This window comes from Pelecanus crispus, chromosome 1 (assembly GCF_030463565.1).
Source record: "Pelecanus crispus isolate bPelCri1 chromosome 1, bPelCri1.pri, whole genome shotgun sequence".
Taxonomy (NCBI): Eukaryota; Metazoa; Chordata; class Aves; order Pelecaniformes; family Pelecanidae; genus Pelecanus; species Pelecanus crispus.
Window position 1 is genome coordinate 3,667,790 of NC_134643.1, and position 23,250 is coordinate 3,691,039.

Below are 23,250 nucleotides of genomic sequence, written 5' to 3' on the forward strand. Positions count from 1 at the left end.
AAGGCCTGAGCAATGGTTAAAGAAGATTGACTAAAACTCAGAGGCAAGCTCTTTTCCAAGGAAAAGGAAGAGACAAGAGGAAGATCCATGAGTAACTATGTTCAAAAAGGTCTGCAATAAAGTGGAGTACATTTGAAGGGTTGCTGGTATCTAATGTAGGCACTTACATATGGAAAGGCACACTGGACTCTTTGTACAGTGAATGGAGAGGTGGTCAAATATAGCAATTGAGGTTCACGGCACAATTCATCTGATCCTAAGGTAGACACTTGCATTTGGCCAGGGCAAACTTGCACTAGGAAAGACACTGCCACCACCAAGTTTTGCACAACAGGAACTACTGAAGTGCTCCAGGTGGCCCCTAAGACTTTGCTGGAGAATACTGGGCTCTGCCATAGTGCCATTTAGAACAAATTCATTATTAACAGGCTTAACAGATGGCCAAACTGTTGTTTGGTAATACGGAGGGCTCATGTTCAGTCTTTTGGAAGGTATAAATAGATTCCTTCAAAACACTCAGTGGCCCAAGAAATAAAGTAGGGCTATATCTACATATTTGCTTGTTTTTCTTTTAAATGCTCACAATAGTACTGCAGCCTTGCAGGCCTTCTTCTTCAAGAGACAGATTCCCTCAGATCATGGCAGTTTGATTCATGGACTGTGAGACCTTCTCAGTGCAGGAAACCACCTTTAGAGAGGAATGCACTGGGGCTACCTTTGTTAGACAGCTACCTCTAGGAGTCTAGATCCCCTTATAGTTAATGGAGACAAATGGGAACTTCCACTGAATAAAACGTCTCATCCTAATGTCAAAGCAGGTGTCAAAAGCATCTCACATAAATCACATACTGAAAGTGTTTTTTCTCTGTATTGACTCTGAAAGCATGCTGTAATGTCTAACTCAGATGTGCCTGTCGAATGTTTGGTAAGAAGAATCCCACCCATGGAGACAGGCTGTTCTGTGAGCTTTGAGGACGGACCTGTGCTGGGGATTGGGACGGGGTTGTTTGATTCTAGTCTGATACTCCTTGAATGGACTCATCTAACTGCAAGGCTTGGAGGAAAAGGGCCACTGTCAGAAACAGAAAATGAAATATAATGAATCTATTTATTGATCTGCTGTGACAGGGAGGAAATTGTGCAAATTGGTGAGCAAATTTTGCTGGGATGATTTGGGACAGTGGTCTAGGGCAAAAGGCAATAGCTTTCAGTGCTTAGATTAGCATGTGAGTTTGGCAGTTCGTCTTCTCAGTTGAGCGTGCCACGTACCAATACCAAATCTCTGCCCTTTGCAGGCTTTATAAGTGAGTTGGACCTTGTATCTTAAAATAGATGGGAACACTAGTTACTGCTGAGTCCTAGACTTACATGGGTGCTAGGTTGCTCCTTGGCCACTGAAGATGCTCTACAAGTCATCGATGTCAGGCTACAGGAATGGTCACCTGGTCAGATAAGCTTAGGTTTGGTTTCATTTCTCATTGTGGACATTGTTAACTTTCTAGAGCCTATCCCAAAATGCTTAGGAGTATTCAGGGCGTAAGAGACCTTGTGGATGGAAATTAGCTCTTTCCAGACATTCACTTTTGTCATGTCCAAAACATAAGCGTTACATCTAGGTGGCTTGGGCCAGGACCCACTGAGGAACAGGCTACAGCTGGTGCTAGAGCAAAACAGACATCTTCTCGGAGGTTGTAACTGGGGCCAGAATAATTTCTAGGAGATGGTGAGGTCACGGAGTTTCATGTCCCCAGCCAGGGCTGTGGTGGTAAGGAGTGAGAGCAGCTGGAAGACTTTTCATTAATTCATGACTCTCTGCTCCGTAGTCTCTTTAAGCTGGCTGTAATCCTTCCTCCTTGGGCCAGTTTCTTCCTCCTGCAGCCTAGAGAGGAAATGTGAGTAGGTGCCTGAGCTGAGGCAAGGGAGGCCTGGGATTAATGTGTATGCAAGCAGGCTAGAGACAGACTGATTAACTGAGAGCCAGTAAGATGAAGGACAAGGCTAGCCACCAGGCTGGGACGTGGGGAATGTTTTCACTAGCTGCTGTGGGAGCTGGGAATGCGAGGGAGAGCTCCTCATAAAAGAGAAAGAAAAAGGTTCAATTATATGTTGCAATAGTCCCAGTTGCAGTGGGAGGGGGAAGCGTGTAGCCCTGGGGTCTTGACTACATTTCTGCCTGGCAGCAAGGTTTTGCACTTTGTGAAGGGCCTGCTGTGCTTCTTTGTAACAAAGCTCAACTGGGTTGAAGTGATGGGGCTCATCACCATGTCCTGATCCTTCAAGCTCTTTGCATGGCATCTTCCTAGCTTTATGTTGATCTATAACCAATGTTCCCCTACCACAACATAGTCCTGGAAGCTTTCTTTTTATACCTCAAGCTAGTCATCAATGCTTTGCCCCCTGCCACTCACACTTATCCTACTCTGCAAATAGCCTTGAACAACCTTGTAGTAGCCTTGAGTAAGTAGTCAAGTTTTTGAAGAGTCAAAAGCAAATTGTGACTCTGATTTCTACATTCCCACTGTCCTGACTGCTGCTGTGCCAGCTGTCTGGGTCAAATGTCCCCTGTCCCATTATGAGGTTAGGACCCATCAGACCATAACTATGAGCTCCGTGTCCTGTGTTCATTTTGGGACTATGTGTCATCAGGGCAGTCGAGCACAACGTAGCTGTTTGGGACAGGGAATGGAAAACCCAGAATGAACCCCAAACTGCTATGTAGCCAGGACATTGGGACTGGTGCGAGTTGTCTCACCAGAAGTCCTTTGATGGTTAGGTTCATGGTCAGTCTACCAACAGAGATGCTTCTACATGACATTTCAGGTGTTTTTTAGTTGTTCTCTATCCAAGTACTTCATTGCCTTTTTAACCTGGGAGACAAGGTCAGCCTTAGTCAGGAGATGATGGAGTTTCTCTGTATTCCTGCTTGTTTGGCAGTTTCAATGCAACTTTTTCCTGCCTTCCCTCTAGGCTCGTGTAGGAGGGATGGAGTTCTCCCCAGGGATGGTCTACATCTCTCCAGACAGCCCTCTCAGCTTGCCAGCTATTGTCAGCATTGCAGTGGCTGGTGGCCTGCTCATCATCTTCATCGTGGCTGTGTTGATTGCGTACAAGCGCAAATCCAGAGAAAGCGACCTCACACTCAAGCGTCTGCAGATGCAGATGGACAACCTGGAGTCCAGGGTGGCACTGGAGTGCAAAGAAGGTAGGATGAGGAAGGAAGGCTGACACTGTCAGTGTCGGTAGAAGAGAGAGATCCAGCCACAAAGATTTGAGCCAAAATATCACCAAGGACCAGGAATGTTGAACACTGTGGGTCTGGTTCAAGCCTGGATGTAATCTGACTTTGCCTATTATCCCTAAGTCCAGCCTTCCTCCACCCTGTCCAAGCTGTATTTGCTAACTCATGGTCCAGGGAGAGCCTTGGCATATGTCCCTGGGGAAAGGCTGTGTTGTAGGAAAGGTGAGACTGCTCTTGTCCATCTTCTTCCTCTCTACATATTACTTCTCCACTTTTACCTTAATCTCATGCACGTGGGTTTGAGGGCTTTTCCCATCACAGTGAGGGAGATCTGGACTGTCATTGCTACATGAGTTGTTCCCTTTTTTGTGTCAGCCTTTGCAGAGCTACAGACAGATATTCATGAGCTGACGAGTGATCTGGATGGAGCGGGGATCCCCTTCCTCGACTACCGAACCTATACCATGAGGGTGCTTTTCCCTGGCATTGAAGATCATCCAGTTCTGAGGGATCTGGAGGTAAGAAATCAACTTCTCCTGCTTCTGGCTCCTCTCATGCCTCCCTGTTCTGCCCTGAACGCAAAAGATGTTGTGTCAGTTGTGGGGACGTGATGGCTTACAATGCTGTGTCCTACCAGGGATGAAATATTACATCATTAAAAATCCAGGTTGAAAGGGGAAGATGATTGCTTCTATCTTAGATGTTAAATCCTGTTTGATCACTCATCTATTTGGAAGAGTCTCATAGATCTATGTGCACTAGGTCTACTGTATTAAGCTCCTCCTTCGTCTTCATCCTGCTCAGGTTTGTTTTTTAGACTGAATTTATTAGTTACAGGTGTGCAGTGGCCAGGAGAAAAAAGTTGTATGGCAGAGCAGCATAGCTGCCTGTGTCACTCCAGCTTTGCACAACAATGATACTACCGAGAAGCCTTTTTTACTGGTAAGACCTATAGAAATAAATAACCTGCAGTCACTGAAGGAAGTTCACCTTTGCTGCACTCTGTGGTTTGCAGGGAAGGCAGAAAACCACAGCATCAGTCTGCCCATACACTGCCCACATCTACCTCCTTTACCCCAACTCTCTGGACCACAGTGGTGAGAGGACAGCGAAATGTTGCCCAGCACTGTTGGGGTGTGCACACAGCCTGCATTACCTCACTGCTGGCAATGAGTTTGATGGGACCCCGGGTGAGGTCTGCCCATGCTGCAAAACCCCTTCAGGCCTTGGCAGGTGGACAGGCTCTGCTCTAGGGATACCTGGGCCAGAGAAGCAGGGGATAAACCATGGACAAGGCCAGGGAGGTCGTTGGCTGAGCTCTCTGCAAAGTCTTTGGCAAGCTCTCAGTTTCAGAGAGGCTCTGGCAAGGGCTGGTGAGATCGCTGGAGGCCAAGACGGGGGCTAGTTGGCAGAGAGGAAGAACAGGAGCTGGCGCAAGCAATACCATGCTTGGCTGGCTGTGTAATCAGAGGTGCCGGCTTGTCTCTGCTCCTTCCCTTCAGGAGAGCCAAAATTCATCAAACTATATGGAGAGAACCATTAAAAAAACCTGATCTGCCAGCAACGAGGACTTGTGGGATTGGGTAGGAGGCTGAGTTACACATTGATTACTGTAGATATTTGTCTTTGGGGTGCAGGTAGAGTGGCCTCGAGCTGCTTTCCCTCAGGAAGAGTAGCTCAGCAGCTTCAACAAATGAGCACAAGAGACGAGGGGTGATAAATCTCTCTCACACATGTGTATACACACACACAAACACTGTCATCATACCCACAGTCAATTACAATCCCTATATTCATTAACCTCAGCCAGCTGACCACAGAATAACATCTGACCCCTATAGAGGTTTTAGCACGGATGCTCCCATATGCAGATACATACAGAGACACACAAAGCTAATGTTTCAATCTGCCACCTTTGATCTCTTCTTCCTTTCATTTCATTAATCTTTTTTTTTTTTTTTTCCCCCTTAATCCTCTATAAAGCTTCAGCAGCTCTTTCACTGTCAACATCTTTGGCTACCAACATATCAGGGAAGGCAGTTCCCATTCTGCTCCCTTCGCTGTAGCACCTAGAAGGAGTTGCTGTTTATTGCAAAAGACCCCAGCGTAGATCCCACAATGAGCAGGTCTTACTTATTTCTGGTCCATTTGCTAATTATCTGTTTCCAGATGCAGTACAAAATACTTCTCTTGTTATTTTTTTAATTCTCCATAATAACCTGGGGATAGACAATATTACATGTTCAAGCAAGTGAGTTAAAAATAATTACTGACGGGATGGGTGGTAGTGGTTGGTTGTCTCAAGCTATTGACTAAGTAATTTATTTGCTGTATGCAAAAAGAATTAAGAGCTCTAATTTCCAGAATGAAAAAGTAACGACTCTTTAAGGGGCCTTGCATTACTTGGTTGTTTAAGCATGCCAACTTGTTTTGGATTAAAGTGCCAAATCTGGTTGGTTATTAATACATATGACTCAGAGACATGTGTTGCTCTGTGTTGAGACCCTCCAGCTTCCAGTGAAGCTTTTTCAAGGGCTGGAACAACTTCGGCAAAATGGAGGAATGAGTTTGGGGCTCTCTATTTAAGCTCCATTTTCACCTAGAGCCAGAAGGACCAGAAAGGGTAAAGCCCACTGTAGACTGTGGAGTCCAGGGTCCAGTGTTGAGGTCCTAAATTGGTGAACTAAAAACTAGTTCACCAGCGTCTCACAGCTGAGAAATGTATTAGAGACTTACCAACCTCTCTGTCTCCAAACTGTCTCACCTCCCAAGCCCAGGGGTCCTACTGCAGTGGGACCTCTAAGACAGGTCCCAACTCAGGGTGTCCTCTCACACCTTCATCTGCCTAGTTTTTCAAACCAAGGCCCAGCTGAATGCTCAGTGTCTCAGCCACTACCTCACTGCATCTCTTATCTCCTCAAAACCCCACTCCGGGTCTCTCTCCCCCATTCACTTTCTTGCAGCCTCCCAGTTTTTTAAAGCTGAACTCCAAATCTCTCTAAACAGGTTTCTTGCAGAGATGAAAAAGAGGTGTTTGGTGAGGATAGAGTGAGACTTCAATCTGACTACAATAAAAATATAATATGGTATGGTACCACATCCAGGCATTAGCAATCTCTTTTTGATGTACTGTTCAGGGAGGGAAACACAGGGCTGGAAAGTAATCATCTGACTGTGGCTAGGAGGTCTTTCGGGCTTCCTAATCATCAGATGATGTATGGACTCTCTTCCTTTTTAAAGGACTATCCTGTGATGCAGAAAGAATGACTCACCTGCCTGATAGATGCAAGATTTTTTTTTTAATTGTTTCTGTTGTTTGAAGCAGCTTTTCCCTTTTCCCTGTCTCAGAACTGACTTCTGCTTGTCAAAATGTATAGGTGGAGGAGCTGGAGGGATGAGGGCAGAGAGGTAGCAAAGCGGGGGTGATACATTTGGGAGAGGTCTCACAGTGGGCAGTGACTGAAAGCTATAAACTCCTGTTCTTCTTGCGCAGGTCCCTGGCTATAGGCAGGAACGGGTGGAGAAAGGCCTGAAGCTCTTCGCCCAGCTCATCAACAACAAGGTTTTCCTCCTGTCCTTCATCCGCACGCTGGAGTCCCAGCGCAGCTTCTCCATGCGGGACCGTGGTAATGTGGCCTCACTGATCATGACGGTGTTACAGAGCAAGCTGGAATATGCTACTGATGTCCTCAAACAGCTCTTGGCTGACCTCATAGACAAAAATCTGGAGAGCAAGAACCACCCCAAGCTGCTGCTCCGGAGGTAAGGATGCCTGGGGATGGAGTGAGCTGGGCTGGGCAGCATGTGCCCCACTGTCACTAGCATAAGCATGCTAGTCATCTTTAGAGGAAAGGGGCAAATTTGCTTGATTTTTTTTGTGCAGCAGGGTGTGAAATCAGGATGATATACAGACACAGTTCATGTGACCCCATAGGGCTGGCATGACACTGTTTGCAGAGAGGGGTGAATGAGGAAAGTAGGGCTGAGTGAAGACTGAATCACTCTCCCTTTCTGGTTTCCTGCTCATTTAAGACTTCCTGACAGAGCATTCCTATCAGCAAGCATGTCTGTAGATCTTGCTCCATCTTTTCCCTAACCAAAAAGTAGTCAATGATTAATAGTTACAGAACTGAACTACCTCTGGATTTTAATGTGTATCTTCCAGAAAGCTTCATAAGGGCAGCAAGAGCCCATGCCTCCTAAGCCTTATTTTGAACTCGTTGTGCGCTTAAGATGTTAATTTACGCTTATGTTTCCTTTTAACCGGAAAACTCCAATTGCATTGTGTAGGACCTATGAGTATATTACATAGAACAGGCTGTATTATATATCTGGTAAGTCAGCTGCTGCCTTATCCTGCCTGGGACATGGACAGCCTTGCCCTGTTTCTGGTTCATGAGTTAACTACAGACACATGGAGAGTCTTCTTCAGCTGCATTGTGGGACCTTCTGTCTCTCCCTGAGCATTGGTGCTGGGAGCTCGTTGAAGCCAGTAACAGAGCCAAGCAGGAAAACAGAACTGGTTTCATATCAGGCACAAATTTGGGTTGGTGCTTCTTGGCCAAGTCTAAGTTTTAACCACCAAGGTTGTATGGAAACCCTTGAATTAGAAATCTACTGCTTCGTAATTAATGTGCTTTCCCTTCCGAGGGAAATGCTACCTCTTCTCCCTTTAGGATCATATTCACCCCCTTTTCACAGTCTGAACCACTCCTTGTGATTCAAGCCAGGACCCTAAGTAAAATCAGGGGAAGTCTACTGGAGATGGATGGCCTTTGCCACTGCTCAGAGCCAACTTTGAGGAGCCCTCAGCTGATTGCGATGGACAGCTTGGGCAGGGAAGAGATCTGTGTTGCCTGCTGGGAGGGTTTTCATCTGGCATGCAGCCCACTATGGAGAACCAGCAAAAAAAGGAGGAGAAGGTGCTTCCTGCCATTCAGGGTAGCAAAGCCAGGGGCTTGGTGTCAGTTGACTCCCTGTTGTGATTCAAGCCCTACAGCCTGGCTGGTGACCTCCCTCCATCTGTCCCCAGGCTTCTTCTCTGTGCTTCTCCTCTGATGCTGGATGGCATTGCCTCCTTCCAACTGTCTCCTCCATTTTCTCAGTTTTCTTCCCCTTTCTCCATCTCTTTATCTTCCTTGGTTGTTCATTCCTGCCTTGTCCTGAGCATCCCATCTTCCCTCTTTCTCCTTCTTCCAGCTCTTTTCTAACTCTAGTCCTCTTTGTTGGAAATGAAATGTGGCCTTTGGAAGGAGAGCCAGTGAACAAAGAAGGCACCTCCACTGTTCCAAGCACTTAAAACACAAGGAGAAGTCAGAGATGTGGTTTGTGCTCTGAGATGGAGGTCCTGCACTGAGCAGCACCAGAACAGAGTCTACCGATGAACATGTGAATAGCTCAGTGCCTTGGGATTCAGATGTTGGTGTGAAGTCCCCAGACAATTATTTGGAGCAGCTGGATTCAACTTTATGCTTTCCCTCCCTCTCTGCAACTCTGTGGATGAAAGGGAATCTTCCAACACCTTTCTGCAGTGTTGGTTGGCATTTGACAGGAGAAAGGTGCTGGCTGGAACAATTTTCCCACCTTGCCTCCAGTGTTCATCCCACGTGACATCTACAGCCTCAAAGACATCAAAGTCATCATGGCAGACAGCAATAACACAATGGGATTTCAGTTCTTTTTCTCATGGTAATGCTCAGTTTGCACCATGTGAGGGGTCCCAGGTGTCACACCAGAACACTGGAAAGAGCACTCTTCTGGGTGACGTTCCCTCAGACCATGATAAGCATGGGGATTGCTGGAATTGAATATCATACCATGACCAATGGAGGACAGCAGCTAGGTGATGTTGACCTTAAGGGGAATAAAGGGCAAACAGGCTGGTTTGGACAGAGGCAGTCTCTAGGCAGAGACACAGCAATGATCACTATAGACAAAAAAAGATACAGCATTAAACTGGTAGCAAACTGGGACCATATCACCTCTGATTGCAGGCAAGAGAAGAGCAACAACACACCCCCCTATTACCACGCGTTCCTCTACCATCCCCACCACCTAAGCGAGACGTGCCTATGAGAACAGAGAAATCCCAGTGGACACCAGGCTAAAGATCAATGTGTTTAGCTAGGGAAGGGACTGTCACTTACTCTGTGTTGGTGTAACAGGACTCTTTTCAGGCAAGGTCGCTGGCTGGTTCCAAGCATACAGCTCCAGTGATGCAAACCCTTGCCATGCTCCAGAGGAAGCAAGATCGACTTTATGCTGAAGGACTAGGGAACATAAAAAGCAAGCTGCAGCCCTGAGTGAGAACCCCTGGGTGGTTTTGGTGGTAGCCAGGACAAGGCTACTCAAGCCCCACTTTAATTCATCCAGGCAGGGACTCTTGCTTTCTTCTTGAGCAACACCATTGCATGTACTGGAGCCAACAGAGATTTATCCTGTGCTCCTGGTGTCCAAACCGCATTTACAGGCCTGAGTCGGTCCTTCTGTAGGAAAAGTTCACCCTGAAGACTCAAGATAGATTTTTGTCTGATTGAGGACAGAGTGTTCAAGGGTAACAGGATGAGCTCTGTGAATGCACCACATTGACACATTGAGGAGTATAATCACTCCCAAATGCCAGGGAGATAATCAGTGCCAGATAACTATTCTCTGGTGATTTAGATCTGTCTGCATTAAGTATTTATACAGCCTACTTGTCATATGGCCTAGCGCCGAGCTCCTCATATTTGATGGATTTATCCTTCCTGAGCACCTCTGAGAAGGTTCCCTCAAATGTTGTAATCTCCATTTCGTTGATGGAGAAACTGAGAAACAGACATACGGGGACTTCCCTAGTCAGAGGAGAATCAACAGGGCAGTAAGGATTTGCCTGAAGGTTTCCTAAGTGCAGAGCTAAAACAGAGAGCCTAGGACATCCTTAATCCTGATGGTGTCATGCCAGACTTTCCATGGGGCTCAGAGATCTGGGCGGTAAGATGGACAAAGCCAATCTTTTGACTAGCCCTTTGATATGATGAGCATAACTAACTCATTTCCAATTTGCTTTTTCTCCTGGGCTGATTTTAGGACAGAGTCCGTGGCTGAAAAAATGCTCACCAACTGGTTCACCTTCCTTCTATACAAGTTCCTCAAGGTAAGAGGAGCAGCATGCCTGGATGAACAGCTGTTTTAATGCATTTCTTCTTGGCAAGGTTTAGTTGGGGCAAAAACTTTCCAAGTATAAAGGAAAAGGCTTTTATTCTTAGGAGAGAGCTCACTGCCTCATGGGAGAGGGGCTTTTTCTGGTCCAGGGAGAACAAAGAGGGACAGTTTGTTAGAGAGGCAGCCTGTCGGTCTTATTCCTGTACAGAGGTGGGATCTAAGGGTCACTGCTGAAACAGGAAGGATTTCAGGGCCTATATTGAAAATGCTCTCCTTTTACTAGCAGACTCAGATCTCCATCGCGTGGTGTCACATATTTTCGGTGGACATCTCCTACCACCCAGTTCAGAGGCAGTACTGAGGCCCAGTGCCTCCATCATACCCAGTGCCTCCATCATACTTAACCAGCTTTACCCACACCATAACCAGATCCCTGCTTAGTTTAAATTAGGGCTGAGCCCCAGCTCTTCTTGGTATAAGGCTGCCTTGAGCTTGCCCTGGGCATGGCCATACACCCTCTGAGTACAGAGGGCTGGACACAATACACCATGTAAACCTGACTGCTGCATCCAGAGCCCAGCAGGGACTGAGGCTGTTGCTGCTTTGTATCCCAGTAGGAGATAGCACTGGCTTTGCAGGATGCTCATCAGCAAACCAGTGAAAAGGCTTGAGACACCCCCTGAGCCCTCTCATTTCTCCTGGAGGGCCTCCTTGGGGTGGTGTGTAGTAAAAAAAGAGCCTTTCATCCTTTGAGACCTGCCACTGACTGCTGGGTGGTGGCAGTTTCCTCTTGAGGACCCACACTGAGCCTCAGGCATGCTAATTGCCAAGGCACCAAACTCAGAGCCAGCCTTTTTGGAAGGAGCTGGGCTCTGGACCTCTCCCCCACTCTCAATGCAGTTGCTAGATATTCTTACACCTTACAGCCCTGTTTGGATAGGATAGCCAACCTCTGCCTGGCAATTCAAGGCTTTACAAATCAATCCCATTCCCCTGAGCCTTCCCCAGGCACAACCTGTCCAAGGATGAACACATGGGAAAGTTTTGAAGGTCCCTGGAAGGTAATTTTGGTGACTTCAGTATCAGATTCCTGCTTTCAGCTGAAGGGAAAGGATATAAGGAGGTGACTCTCTAAAGCGCTGCCTTTATAATAGGCTTTTTTTCCCCCCACTCAGCTACTTGTCTTCTTGCCTTAGCCTGAACAGAGGCCTGATAAGGGCAAGAGACAGGCACACAGAAGCAATATGCTGCTGGCAGATAAGCTAATTAAGTGGGAGACAGGTGTAGGAACGGAGAAAGGGGCCACTTTGCTTCAGATTATTAACTTGTTTTTGCTGGGATTTACACCAGAGGAAAATGACCTCGCTCATTGAGTTGGGACACACTGCAAGGGGAGAGGGCAAGGTGGGCAGGAGGGGAGGAAGGATGGAGACATGAAGGGGGAAGCAAGAGAAGAAAGCACAAGGAGGGGTGCATGGCAGCAAATGTGCAGAGGGAGGGTGGCAAGGGAGGAGAGGCTAGGAAAAGTGTGGGAAGAGGAGTTCAGTGAGTGTGAATGATGGGAAGGAGAAATTAGGAAGAGGTGTGTTTTGCTGGCCTTGCCTGTGGGCTGCTTGTTGCTGTCCTGTGCTGGGCCCCACACGTCTGACATTACCGATGCAACTGTACAGATCCAGGGGCACATCTCCCCTGGGTCATGCTCCTGCCTGAGCATCCTTATTTGTCTCGAGCGTGAGGGTACTCAGGGAGACTGTGGACTCTGCCCAGACACCCCCAGTGGGGCACCAGCAGTCCATCTCCCTTTCAGACCTGTCTGCAGGTCCTCTGGAACCCATCCCACCACCTGCTCCCATGCAAAGCTCCAGCCTGGTGGCAATCACTTGAACAGCTCCTGCAAGGCTCTGCTAGCCCCAGCATTGCCAGGCAGCACTACCTTTGTTCCATGACAGGACACTTGAGAGGGCCGGTTGCACTCTGTGGAGGTGGAGGGTCACCTCTACTCCCGGGCTGTATGGAATAAACTGATTCCTGCTGATGCATCTGTCTCAAGTGCTTGGGGATGGCAAGCCGTGGCAGTCATTGAGATGCTATGCAGGTTGGGTTCTCACCTCTGCTCCTCCTGTTCCACCTCATGGTTTTCTCTCACCCCTGCAGGAGTGTGCTGGTGAACCTCTATTCTCCCTCTTCTGTGCCATCAAGCAGCAGATGGAAAAGGGTCCCATCGACTCGATCACTGGGGAGGCCCGGTACTCACTGAGTGAGGACAAGCTTATCCGACAGCAGATTGATTACAAGACATTGGTGAGTGCTCTGAGCACACCTTCCTATATGCTTGTCCAGCCTTTTCTAGCAAAAGGGGATTTAGAGAAAAGAAGCCAGTGATGGACATGCTGACCCTCTGGGACGATTTATTCTTGTAGCCCAGCAGGCTAACCCTGCTGAAGACTGACTTGTTGCATCCCCTAACACAGCAAAGTTTGTGGCTGAAACATCTCCTTGCAAAGCATGTTTGCAAAGATGGCTGCTTCCAAGTTACTGTCATTGTGCTCTGCCCCATGCCCAGAGCATCTCCAGCTTCCCAAAAGCATTGCCTGTTCTCTGAAAGCATCTGCACTCATTGCAGGGTAGGCTGACAGTGCCAATCTTTTACCATTGCTTGGATTAGGTAAGGTCTGGGAGCACTGGAAGACAAGTGTGTGTCATGAATATGCCTGTGAATGTGAAGACAATAGATATGGGCAATTTACTCTGTTCTGTTAGACAAAATACTTCCTAGTATCTACCCCTTTTCCCTGGAGTGATGCCCACTCTTCCAACATCCCTCTGAGTTGTAAGTCAAGGGTAACAGTCTTCCTACAGCAGGAAGGTGGGGTTGTCACTGCAAGTTGTCACCACCCTGAGCTCTTCCCTGGCAGGACCGTGATGTTCATGGTGGGGTTTCTTCCTCCTGACTCTTGGGTGTCCCCAGGGGTATCTTCATCCCCCCTCTCCTCATCACCTGCTCCCTTCTCCCCGGTCCCCAGCACCCGTGGCAGAGCTGCCCAGCGCCCAGCCCGGGCACACAAAGGGCTGGTGTTTGCTGGGCAGTGCCTGCCCGGGGCGGCAGCCCTTGGCCATGTGGGGTGTCCCCAGCGCTGAGCTCAGGCAGGTCGGGCACGAGGCCCTTGGCCACGGGACACTTGTGATCACAGGGACACTCATCTCGGGGCACGGCAAGCCCAGAGCCATCCTGAGGCCTTGTGGTGTTGTGTCAGCGCAAAGCCCATGGCCTTCTGCAAGTGACAGCAAAAATAATTTTTATGAGGCTATATTGGAAGGATCTTCTCTAGAATCTTCCTCACCAGAAAAAAAAAAAAAAAGAAAAATCTGTTTCTCCAATGAAGATTTCAGCATCAAGGAATATGTTGGAGGTACACAGTGGAGGGATCTATTAGGTCTTCTCTAGAGCTAATGTAGCCATTCCTCTTGAGTAATCACAAGTCAAAGTAAAATGAACTTGATTTAAAGATTTCAAAGGAAAGAAAATTAATCCCTGTCACTGAGTCATTTGCTTCAAAATTTAATTGTCTGCATAGTGAAAGTTATACATTGCATATCTCCAGCTTTAGCTTCTACTCTGAGATTACACCCTTTTCCCACTTGATTAAAAAGCATCAATTAAAGAGCATTAGATATCTCTTCTTAGTGTGTTTGTAGGCCTTCACTTTTTCCTGGATACACTAAATCCACTGAGCTTCTAAGTCTCTGTGCGATGAAGAACACTTTCCAAGTCTTCAGTGATCCTTGTAATTTCTTTATTTCCCATGCTTTTGTTTTTGGAAAACCCCAACCCCAAATTTTAGGATGCTGAAGATGCTCTGAATTTACCAGATTATTTTATTTGCACCTTCAATTGAGGGACATTCATCTCACTTAACTTTAGCTATCTTTGAGAGCTGTGTCCAGTTGATGTTAGTTCCTTGACCTGTCTTAGATCTTAGGTCAGGTGGGCTGATGCTGGAAATGTCTGCTTTTCTTCAGTAACTACAGACAGTCTAGAGCCAAGCTTTGATTGAATCCAAGTCTGATGAGGGGGTAGACTTTATTCTTAAATAAGACCACAATTTTATTTTGCATATTAAAAACGTGACTTTCTTATTAAATCAACAGCATAGTGCTTCTTTTGTGTTACGTGTGGTTGTCTAGCAATTTGGAGGCCTGATCTCACACGGAGAGAGTGAGCAAAAGGAAGAAAAATGCAGACACAGACTGATCGCTTTCACCAAAGGAAATCCCTCCGATCCTTTTAGGCTTGATATAAAGCAGCCAGCAAAGGGTAGTAATTATACATCAGCCTGAACAAAGCTCTCCTCCATTCGCTTTGTGTTGTTTGATGTTAATCAGCTCTCCCTCTTACATCTCAAGAGCAGACAAATATATCCCGATAGGAATCTCAGCAGATTTACAGAGATCAGCGTCGGTGAAGGAGATTAAGAAGAAGCAGAATTTGAATAGGATTGTTCTTCCTTTCTGTTTCTCTTTAGTTCTGTTTTATTTTGCCCTTCCTCTACCTTCCTTAAGCAGTCTGTCATCTTTTATTAAAAATATTTAGTAATGAAATAAAGCAAGAACTGATTCAGTATTTGTAATATAGGAATTCCCTCAATGTCTCCTGCTCTCTACCAAATGCACCTGGTCACCACTGTGAGTCTGTGGTGTGTGTGGCTAAAATTCATTGGGTTGTTCACCTTTCATGAGTACTAGATGACTGCTTGACTGAGTTAAATCACAATTCCAGCAGCATGGCACATTGAAACAGGCTGTTTATTGTCATTATTCCAGGAAGACAAAGCCAGGGCTTCTTTTGGAAGGCATTTATTCTTTAGCCTTCATTAATCATGACCAAATATTTTAAGTCATGGTTTCAAATATGGTTTGAGTGAAAAGCAGATCCAGAGAAATTGACTCATCCAGGGAGAAAAAAGAAGACAGAGCACTTTCAGACATCTGGAGTTACTGATTTTACAATACACACCTCATTCACTAAATGTAGATTGTTTCAGTCTGATTTCTCTCCAAAACAGATAGCTCTGATTTGCTGTCTGCCAGGTCCAACAGTTCTCCAAGGAAGCCGCCCTGAGTGGCCTAGGGTCTTTGCAGTCTATAACAATTTCTGTACTTACAAGGGATTTTTCAGTCCAGGAGAAGCTAAGCAAATTACAGATGTGATTTGCTAGAATAAATGTGTTGCAGCTAAACAGTAGGTCTTCTCCCTACTTCTCCTCAGAGAAACACCCTCTTGTGTTAATGTCTTCACTAGCAGTCAGCGCTCATCATCTCTGATCTGCAAAGCTATTAAAAACCCAGCTAGATTATTCCATCTATGAGAGACAGGAAGATCTCATCTCTGCTAACAGCCATCTGCCTTTGCCAGAATCCATGATTTTTTAACCATTCACCAAAACAGAGTCCAGATGCAAAAACCTCACTCCCTACTGCCACTGCTGCGCTGTCACTGGGAAATGAAAGACCATCCATCTCCTGCATCAGCTTCATTTCTGTTGATACAAATAATGCAGGGGAGCAAAGACCTCAATGTGTGTCAGAAGCTGTTGGGAGTATTGGCTAATTAGTGCTTGGGGGTGGTAGGTGGGAGCTGCCCAGTACATCTGGAGCAGTGGCATGCTCTGCGTGCTCCCTGCACACCTTGGTGGCTCCAGTGCTGAGAGCCTAACCGGATCATCTCTCCTGACAACGTATTCCAGATGGATAAAGATGCTTTGACCTGCCTTTAGTTAAGGCTTTTCAGGGAATTTTGGTGACAGGGAGGAAGACATTACTGAGTTATAAGAAGGCTCTCCCATGCTTGGACTTTTTGGGGGTCTTTCTCCTCCTTGCTCACTGCCAAGCCTCACTGTGTGCTAGCCCCTTTGGACCTTCCTTAGTCCAATCTGGAAGGGAGAGAAAGATGTCTGTCCCTGAGATGGAAACTGTAGCAATGTCTTGATCTCAGGGCAGACCACTCAAACACTGCAGAGAACTCAGAGCCAGGGTCCCCATATGAGTAATCACAAGCTGTGCCTTTACTATTTAAATGCCAGTAATCCATAGCGGAGATCAGGGCTTAGCTGTGCTAAGCCTTGCATGTATACACTTAGAGACAGCTCATGGCAGGAAGGGCTGGCAGACAAAAAAAGCCCAAGGGTGTAGAAAAAGGTCAGTAAACACAAATCCAGTGAGATGACATGCTCCAAGGTCATACACAGTCAGTGGAAGAGCAGAGCTTGGAGATTACTACTCCGCTTGCTCCCAGTTCCATACCTATTCATGCTGACCCCACAACTGGCACCACCCTTATGCTATGCTGACACGGACCTCAGTGCGTGACAGAACAGTGATGCCAAGTGCTGGTGTCCTCTTAACAGCAAAACATTCAGCATCTGCTTGAGTGACACTGAAGTCTCCTCTCCCCTTCATCCACCTTGCTAGCTCGGCCCCACAGGGCTCAAAGGCAGGTAGTGGGTGATGGCGCAGTAACAGTGAATGCATTCAGGAGATTAGCTTTGAAAAACTTCCCTCAGACTGACTAATCATGTAGGAATATAACACAGGCCATCTCAGGGGTCTCTTCCCCACCAGTTGACATCAAAGATTGCGTTGACATAGCTGAGCAGCGCTGCAGGAGCAATGGGATTAGTTCTCTGTCTTACACTGGTTGTTATGAGAACAGCACGGGGTGAAGCACAGGGCAAACCTTACTCTTCCAGTGAGACTGGAGCATCTGAACTCTGCTACACTGATAAAGCCAAGTCTTAGATTTTTTTCTCCTGGTCATCTCCTACCAGGGACAATCTACAGAAAGCTGGGGGGAGAACCCCTTGGGAGGATTCCCACAGAAGTGGTAGGAATCTCTCTCTCCATTGCAAACACCTTATTATGATTAGGAGCTGCAGTCTTTTGGATAGGGAGCAGAGATTTTCAATCTGTGGTGTAAGGGTGACTTCTATAAGGCCCATGACAATCTCCAAAAAAGAGCTATTTATTGTGTGCAATACATAGGTGCAGCCTGCAACATTCCTGAAGTCTTTGGACTGAGAAAAATTCAGTGCTCCACAAGAGAACAGTTGGAAAACACCAACTGAGAGCTGATGTGAAGCCTGGGGCATATATGTCAAAGCCATTGTGCTCTGGGAAGGGCATTGGTTTCTATAAGCAATGCTTGAGTTTGCTAAAATGTTGAAAGGAGCTTCTTGACTGTCATTGAAATGAACACACTGGAGTCTGGGAGTTTACAGGTACCACCAGCTGCCCCACCTATGCTTGAGACCACTAAAAGCAAACTTCTCTCTGCACAGCCCTTTGAAATATTGCCTTCCCTGCTCCTTCTTCCAACTGAGCTGCAACAAAGGAGAGCAAGGACTAGTAGTAGCCAGGGTGTGAATGATCATGGCTCCCCCAGGCAGAGTTTTTCTGCCATCTTCCAGTTGGCACCATATGAAATTCAAGGGAAACCAAGTTATAAGAGTGAATCACCTTTGTCAGCTTCCAGCCAGATGATGGTCCACATTGCATGGTGGGTACTGGTGTGACGGGCACTGGTCAGCACCGGTAGGAGATGTTGGCCATTCTGGACCAGCAGCTAGATGCCTGGCAGGGTAGCCCAGATTATTTTAAAGAGCACTAAGTGCCTTCATGTGAGGAACTGAACTGAACCCCAGGTGTTTGCATCAGAGATGAATCACACCATACAGCTTGCTGTGACTGGCCTCAGGTCAGTTCACCTCAGCTGAGCTCAGATTACTGAGAGAGATGTGCAGAGTAACTTGGTCTCCAGAACCATGTATGACCCCCACAGCACTCTCAAAAGAGCTGTCCTAGCCTGCCATCGCTGCTTCATTTCCCTACAGATGTGCAATGGGAGGCGGGCAACTAATAACCTCCACACTGGGTGCATTTCAACAGTGCTTTTTATGTATAGTTCTGTGATCCTTTGAGATGAAAGATGCCACAGAACTGTAAATCTGTGCTGCTATTATTATTATATGAATGATGCTTCTTCAATACTCCTGGAAGTGACATATAAATAATAGCATTATGATCTAATCAATATCTCATATTTACATCTCCCCTTTCATCCAGAAAGATCACAGAACTCTTTGCAACCAATATCTTCACAAGTCCCTCTTAGTTGAGCATAACAGCACCAAAGGGAGCCTGGTGAGCCAATATATAATTATACTGATATGATTTCACCCAGTTTCAAGCCACTTTGAGATCTCACTGCATCTTAGTAGGCTAAGATGGAAAGTGAGGGAGAGTCCAGTACCTATTACATACTACAGAAGAGAAATTACAGTCAGGGTAGAATTTGTCTAAGGCATCAAAACTAACATGTCTGCACTTGTAAAAGTGGCATAGGAACATTTAATGACCGTATATAGCCAGGAGCATCACTGAACACTCCTTTCAAGTGCAAAGGTGTGCTAAGTTTGTAAAAGTTTATAGACTTCATACTCTTGTAGCCAGGAGAGAGCAGAATGCTCGACACGGACATGGCCAAGATTTAGTGGGCAGATTGCTGTTAAAGACTGTGTTGCATGTGTTTAAGGCATCCCTCCCTCGCTCCCTCCCTCACCACCCCGTATGTTTTGCATTTACTCTTGGACAGAGTCTTTGGAGAAAATTATATTCTCCTTCTGAGAAATGAGAGGCCTCTCTAGTTGGGCCAATTTTCTTGTTCTGTGTGTGAAAGCAGAAGTTGTTGTTGTTTTGTGTTTCTTTTTCTAAGAAGCCCTGCATTTCAAATTAATAACATTCTTCTGAGGAGGGTCTTGGTCAGGCCCATGGCTGTGCAGAAGATGGAAAAAACTTAAGTCTGAGAGACTGAAGAATACTTTTACCTGAATTGTCAAAGTTGGTGGCAATGCAAGGAGGCCACTACTGAATTAGGTCACCTTGTCAGTTCTGTAGGGAGCAGGGAATGGGTCAGAGGCCAAGGAAAGCTCTGGATATCAGTTTAGCTCCAACCAGGGTCAGGCCTGATTGCATTTTTAATTGTTTCTATGAAAAGAGCGTGTCAATGATCATTGTCTGGTACCATCTGGGTGAATGCCATTTTTACCCAAAGCACCAGAACCTGGGCTGGTATTCATGGGCTTTCTGTTATTAAGTATAGTGAAGATATCAAGGAGATGAGGCTCAAATCTAAGGGGCTGTTCCCACAGGTATAGTAGTTTCACCTCACAGAGACAAGTGGCATGAGACACAAGTTCAGAAAAACCTTCACATCATCCCCAAGTCACTGGCTGCAACATCTGGGAGCCCACAGCACTTAGCTGAGAGCCAGATCCTGAATCACCTTTAATCCCTGGGCACAGACAGTGGTAAGGGGTTGAGAGCAGCATAGGTGTGGATGCATGCAATCCCCCTGCGCGAAACCAGGTCTCTGTTCCCTCTCGAAGGAGGGAATACTCTTGGTACACATTTTTCCCCTTATTGCACCCTAGATCCCTGTGGCTTGTGGGATGCAGGGACCTGCAAGAAGGCGGCTGCAGAAGGGTGGCCACGGAGTACTCGTGCTGCTGTGAAATGTGTGGTGGGTCTCACTGCCTCTCTCTCAGGTCCTGAGCTGCGTGAACCCTGACAACGTGAACAGCCCTGAGATCCCGGTGAAGATCCTGAATTGTGACACCATCACGCAGGTCAAGGAGAAAATCCTCGATGCCATCTTCAAGAATGTGCCCTGCTCCCACCGGCCCAAAGCTGCGGATATGGACTTGGGTATGTGAGCGCCCTGGGCATGGGGGAGAGGGGAGAGAGGAGATGGGAGACAGCCAAATGCAATCTAGACACTGTTTGTTGGGGCAAGCACCACATCTTCAGACTGGGTGTACCTGTGCTGCTTGTGCAAGGCAGAGAAGCAGCAATGGTGAGAGGGCAGAAGAGAGTGATTAAATTGATGCATGTGATCCTGGCTTATGAAATCTTTGGCCTTGAGGACTTAAAAAGACCAGTAGCCATCCTGCTTTTCTGCCCACAGAAATCAGCTTGGACAAGGGTATGGAAAGGGCTATTGACTGGGGCTATTCTTTCTGTCCTGCCTAAGACTCCTGAAAAAAGAGCACCAAATGCCCAGGGTGGCATTGTCAGCAGTGTTCAGGCTGCAGAGATTTATTCCTACTTCTTCTCTGAATAGTGAGGGTTTGGATTATATATATCTTCTTGCTGAGATAGTCACAGCCCAAGCAGTATTAATTACCCATTGTGCGGGCACAGGAAAGGGGATGAAGCATCCTCTGTTCAGTGGGCTGCATCCATCTCACCCCTGACTGCTTCCCTCTCTTGCCAGCACCCCACCACCAACAGCAGGGCTGGGAGCTGCTGCTCTAAGGTTTCCTTTCTGCAGAGGACTTGGAGGTCTTAAGGAAAAATTAGTCTTCTGTTTAGGTGTTCATGGGTTTTTTCTCAGTCGTTTGCTCCTTCATGCATTGCTCTGTTTGGAGGGTGGGAAGAGCTGCACCAGCTTCACTTGCATTTCTAGGTAATTGTGCTGTCGAGCTCTGGGATACAGAGGGAGCTGTATGGCCCAGTGCAGGGGTGCCTCTGAGGCCAAAATCTATTTCTGCCCAAAATCTGGAGCAAGGATGCTGGGAGGAGTGAGATGTCTGAAGTTGGGGTCGAGAGGCAGATGTGATACTACACGTGGAGGCTACTGTGGAAGTATGTAGAAAAATCTTCTCAGGGCACTGCTGAGGTGTCTAGTAGGGAGCTGGGGATTGTATTGTGGCTGTATCTGCCAGAATTTGCCCTCAGTGACCTTCAGTGAAAGAGACTTGAGTGGAAAATGATGGAGTCTATAAAACCTAGTAAAGTAGAAGAGGAACCAAGAGGAGAAGGAATGGACTGATGCCAAGAAACAATTCACAGCAATAATGGAGGCAGGAATGAGAGGTCAGGGATTAAAGTTAAGTATCTATATGTGTGCGTATGTGTAGGGGAGGAGGGGATTCCTGACAGAAATTGCAGTAAGATCCCTGCTTAGGAAAGGCAGTTAGAATAACGAAACAAGCTGCCAAAACCAGCAGCAATAAAGAACAGATAATATACATCATCAAGAAAGGACCCAAGGTGATTTTGGAGCTGCTGTGAATCAGCAGGGGAATGGTGAGTGCTAGGGTGAGCATGGGGGCGGAGAGGGCAGGGTGCCAGGGCACGGTAAACCAGAGGAGTAGGTTTTACAGCCAGATCTCTTGACTTCTCTGATGCTGGATGGTGGCTACAGAGCCCATAACGTTCGGATCTCAGACTGGGTATGCGAGTAGTTTGTTCTGCTGCAGGGATGAATGATGTATTTGTACTGCGAGGCAGGAATTTTACCTGCATGTTGTAAATATGAGGGATAAATTGGAGTCCACAGATTTTATTGTAGCTCTGAAAACCGACAGATACAGAAGTGTGTATGTGCAGGGTCCCAGCTGGAGCTTGACAGTTTTGCATTCCGGACTGTTACTGTTTTAAGAAATATTGACCTGCTGAGTGGTGCTGAGGACCAGCAAGTTCCAGAAAGTATTTATGAGCGTGTGCACCCCTCAGAGGACAGACTTGTCTGTTCTGACAGGAGACTGCTTAATAAGCAGCTGTTTGGCCAATAGCATTGATGATACAGTTAGGGAAAAGAAACCCGGAAAACCAAACCAAAACACAGAACCCCCCTCATCTAGTACAAAAGTCTTGCCATCAGCAGTACAGTTGCAGGCTCCTTTAGCACAGCAGCTAACAAGGTGGGAGGAGTAGGACTGGCATGGGTGAAGCAGGAACAAGAGGATATGCAGTCGAGCCACAGCTCCAGCCCAGCCTCTTTGCAGGAAAAGATGTTTGTTGGCACCTGGCATCCTTTGGCGACAATGAAAGCAGCAAGGGGAGAGCAGAAAGCACTGCTGGCCATTGGGAAGCAGCACAGAGCTCTCAGGATCGACCTGCCCCAGGCTGAATGCTCAGAACTGCAAAGGTGGCTGGATCAGTCCTGCCAGTCCATGCTGAATAGTAGGTCAGAGCAGATGACTGTAATCTGGCCTTGAAATCGATGGTTTTCTAAACAGCATCACCGTTTTCTGTTACCATTACAATTTTCTGGGCATTCTGTCCATACTAAGGCCAGATTGCTCACGTGGAAGAAAGCAAACAAGCTAATGAGTTACTTTGAGTTGTTAAATGCAGGGTAGCTGCAGGCAGAGTGACTTGTATGTGTCGCAAATGTCATAATGTTTTTTGCAGTTACCCAGACAACTCATGGAGGGGGTTGTCAGCTGAAAGCACTTATTTTGGACACCCTGAGGTTACATTTTAGTCCAAACCCCAAATTGCAGCCCTCTGAGTAAAGGCTTCTTTCTGCAGTGGCTATTTTTGTTATTATTTTTAAAGCCCTCACCATAAATAAAATACCCCATCTTTAGGAAAGCATTAGGGTGTGAGGACCACAAAACAGGAATTTGGCTCCATGCTGAGGCATTCATTCTTCCCTGTGTTTTGGTTGCTTTTTGAAATGGACTGCTGAGGTGATGGGAGCTGCTAGGTTGATTGTCTTGCACTCAGTGATGCTGTCTCAGGCTCATTGTGGACCATGTCAGGGCAAGCTTTCACTGCCTCATCCATGGTGCAGTACTGAGGTGAGGGGTTCAACCTTTAGGAGCCATTTAAACTGGGTCTAACTGTAATGTATTTACAGTAAGGCAGACGACTTACATACACAGGATGAAATATTTTCCAGGTATCTTCCATCTATGCGTTCTGATATGAACTTTTTTTTTTCCCCAACCATGGTGGTCCTTTCTCCACCGCAGAAGCAGACTGGAGTTTCTCCTCTCTCCCTAGAGGTCATCACATACTGGACA

At 46.8% G+C, this 23,250-nt stretch overlaps 1 protein-coding gene across 1 annotated transcript in view; it reads left to right on the forward strand.

Moving 5' to 3' along the window:
* PLXNA4 (plexin A4) overlaps positions 1–23,250 on the forward strand; it is a 427,136-nt gene that overhangs the window by 377,516 nt on the left and 26,370 nt on the right. Inside the window, exons 19-24 of the mRNA XM_075727571.1 lie at positions 2,968–3,202; positions 3,614–3,756; positions 6,732–7,000; positions 10,307–10,373; positions 12,536–12,682; positions 19,981–20,140. Of these exons, the coding sequence (XP_075583686.1) occupies positions 2,968–3,202; positions 3,614–3,756; positions 6,732–7,000; positions 10,307–10,373; positions 12,536–12,682; positions 19,981–20,140 (1,021 nt within the window). The remainder of the gene's footprint in view (positions 1–2,967; positions 3,203–3,613; positions 3,757–6,731; positions 7,001–10,306; positions 10,374–12,535; positions 12,683–19,980; positions 20,141–23,250) is intronic.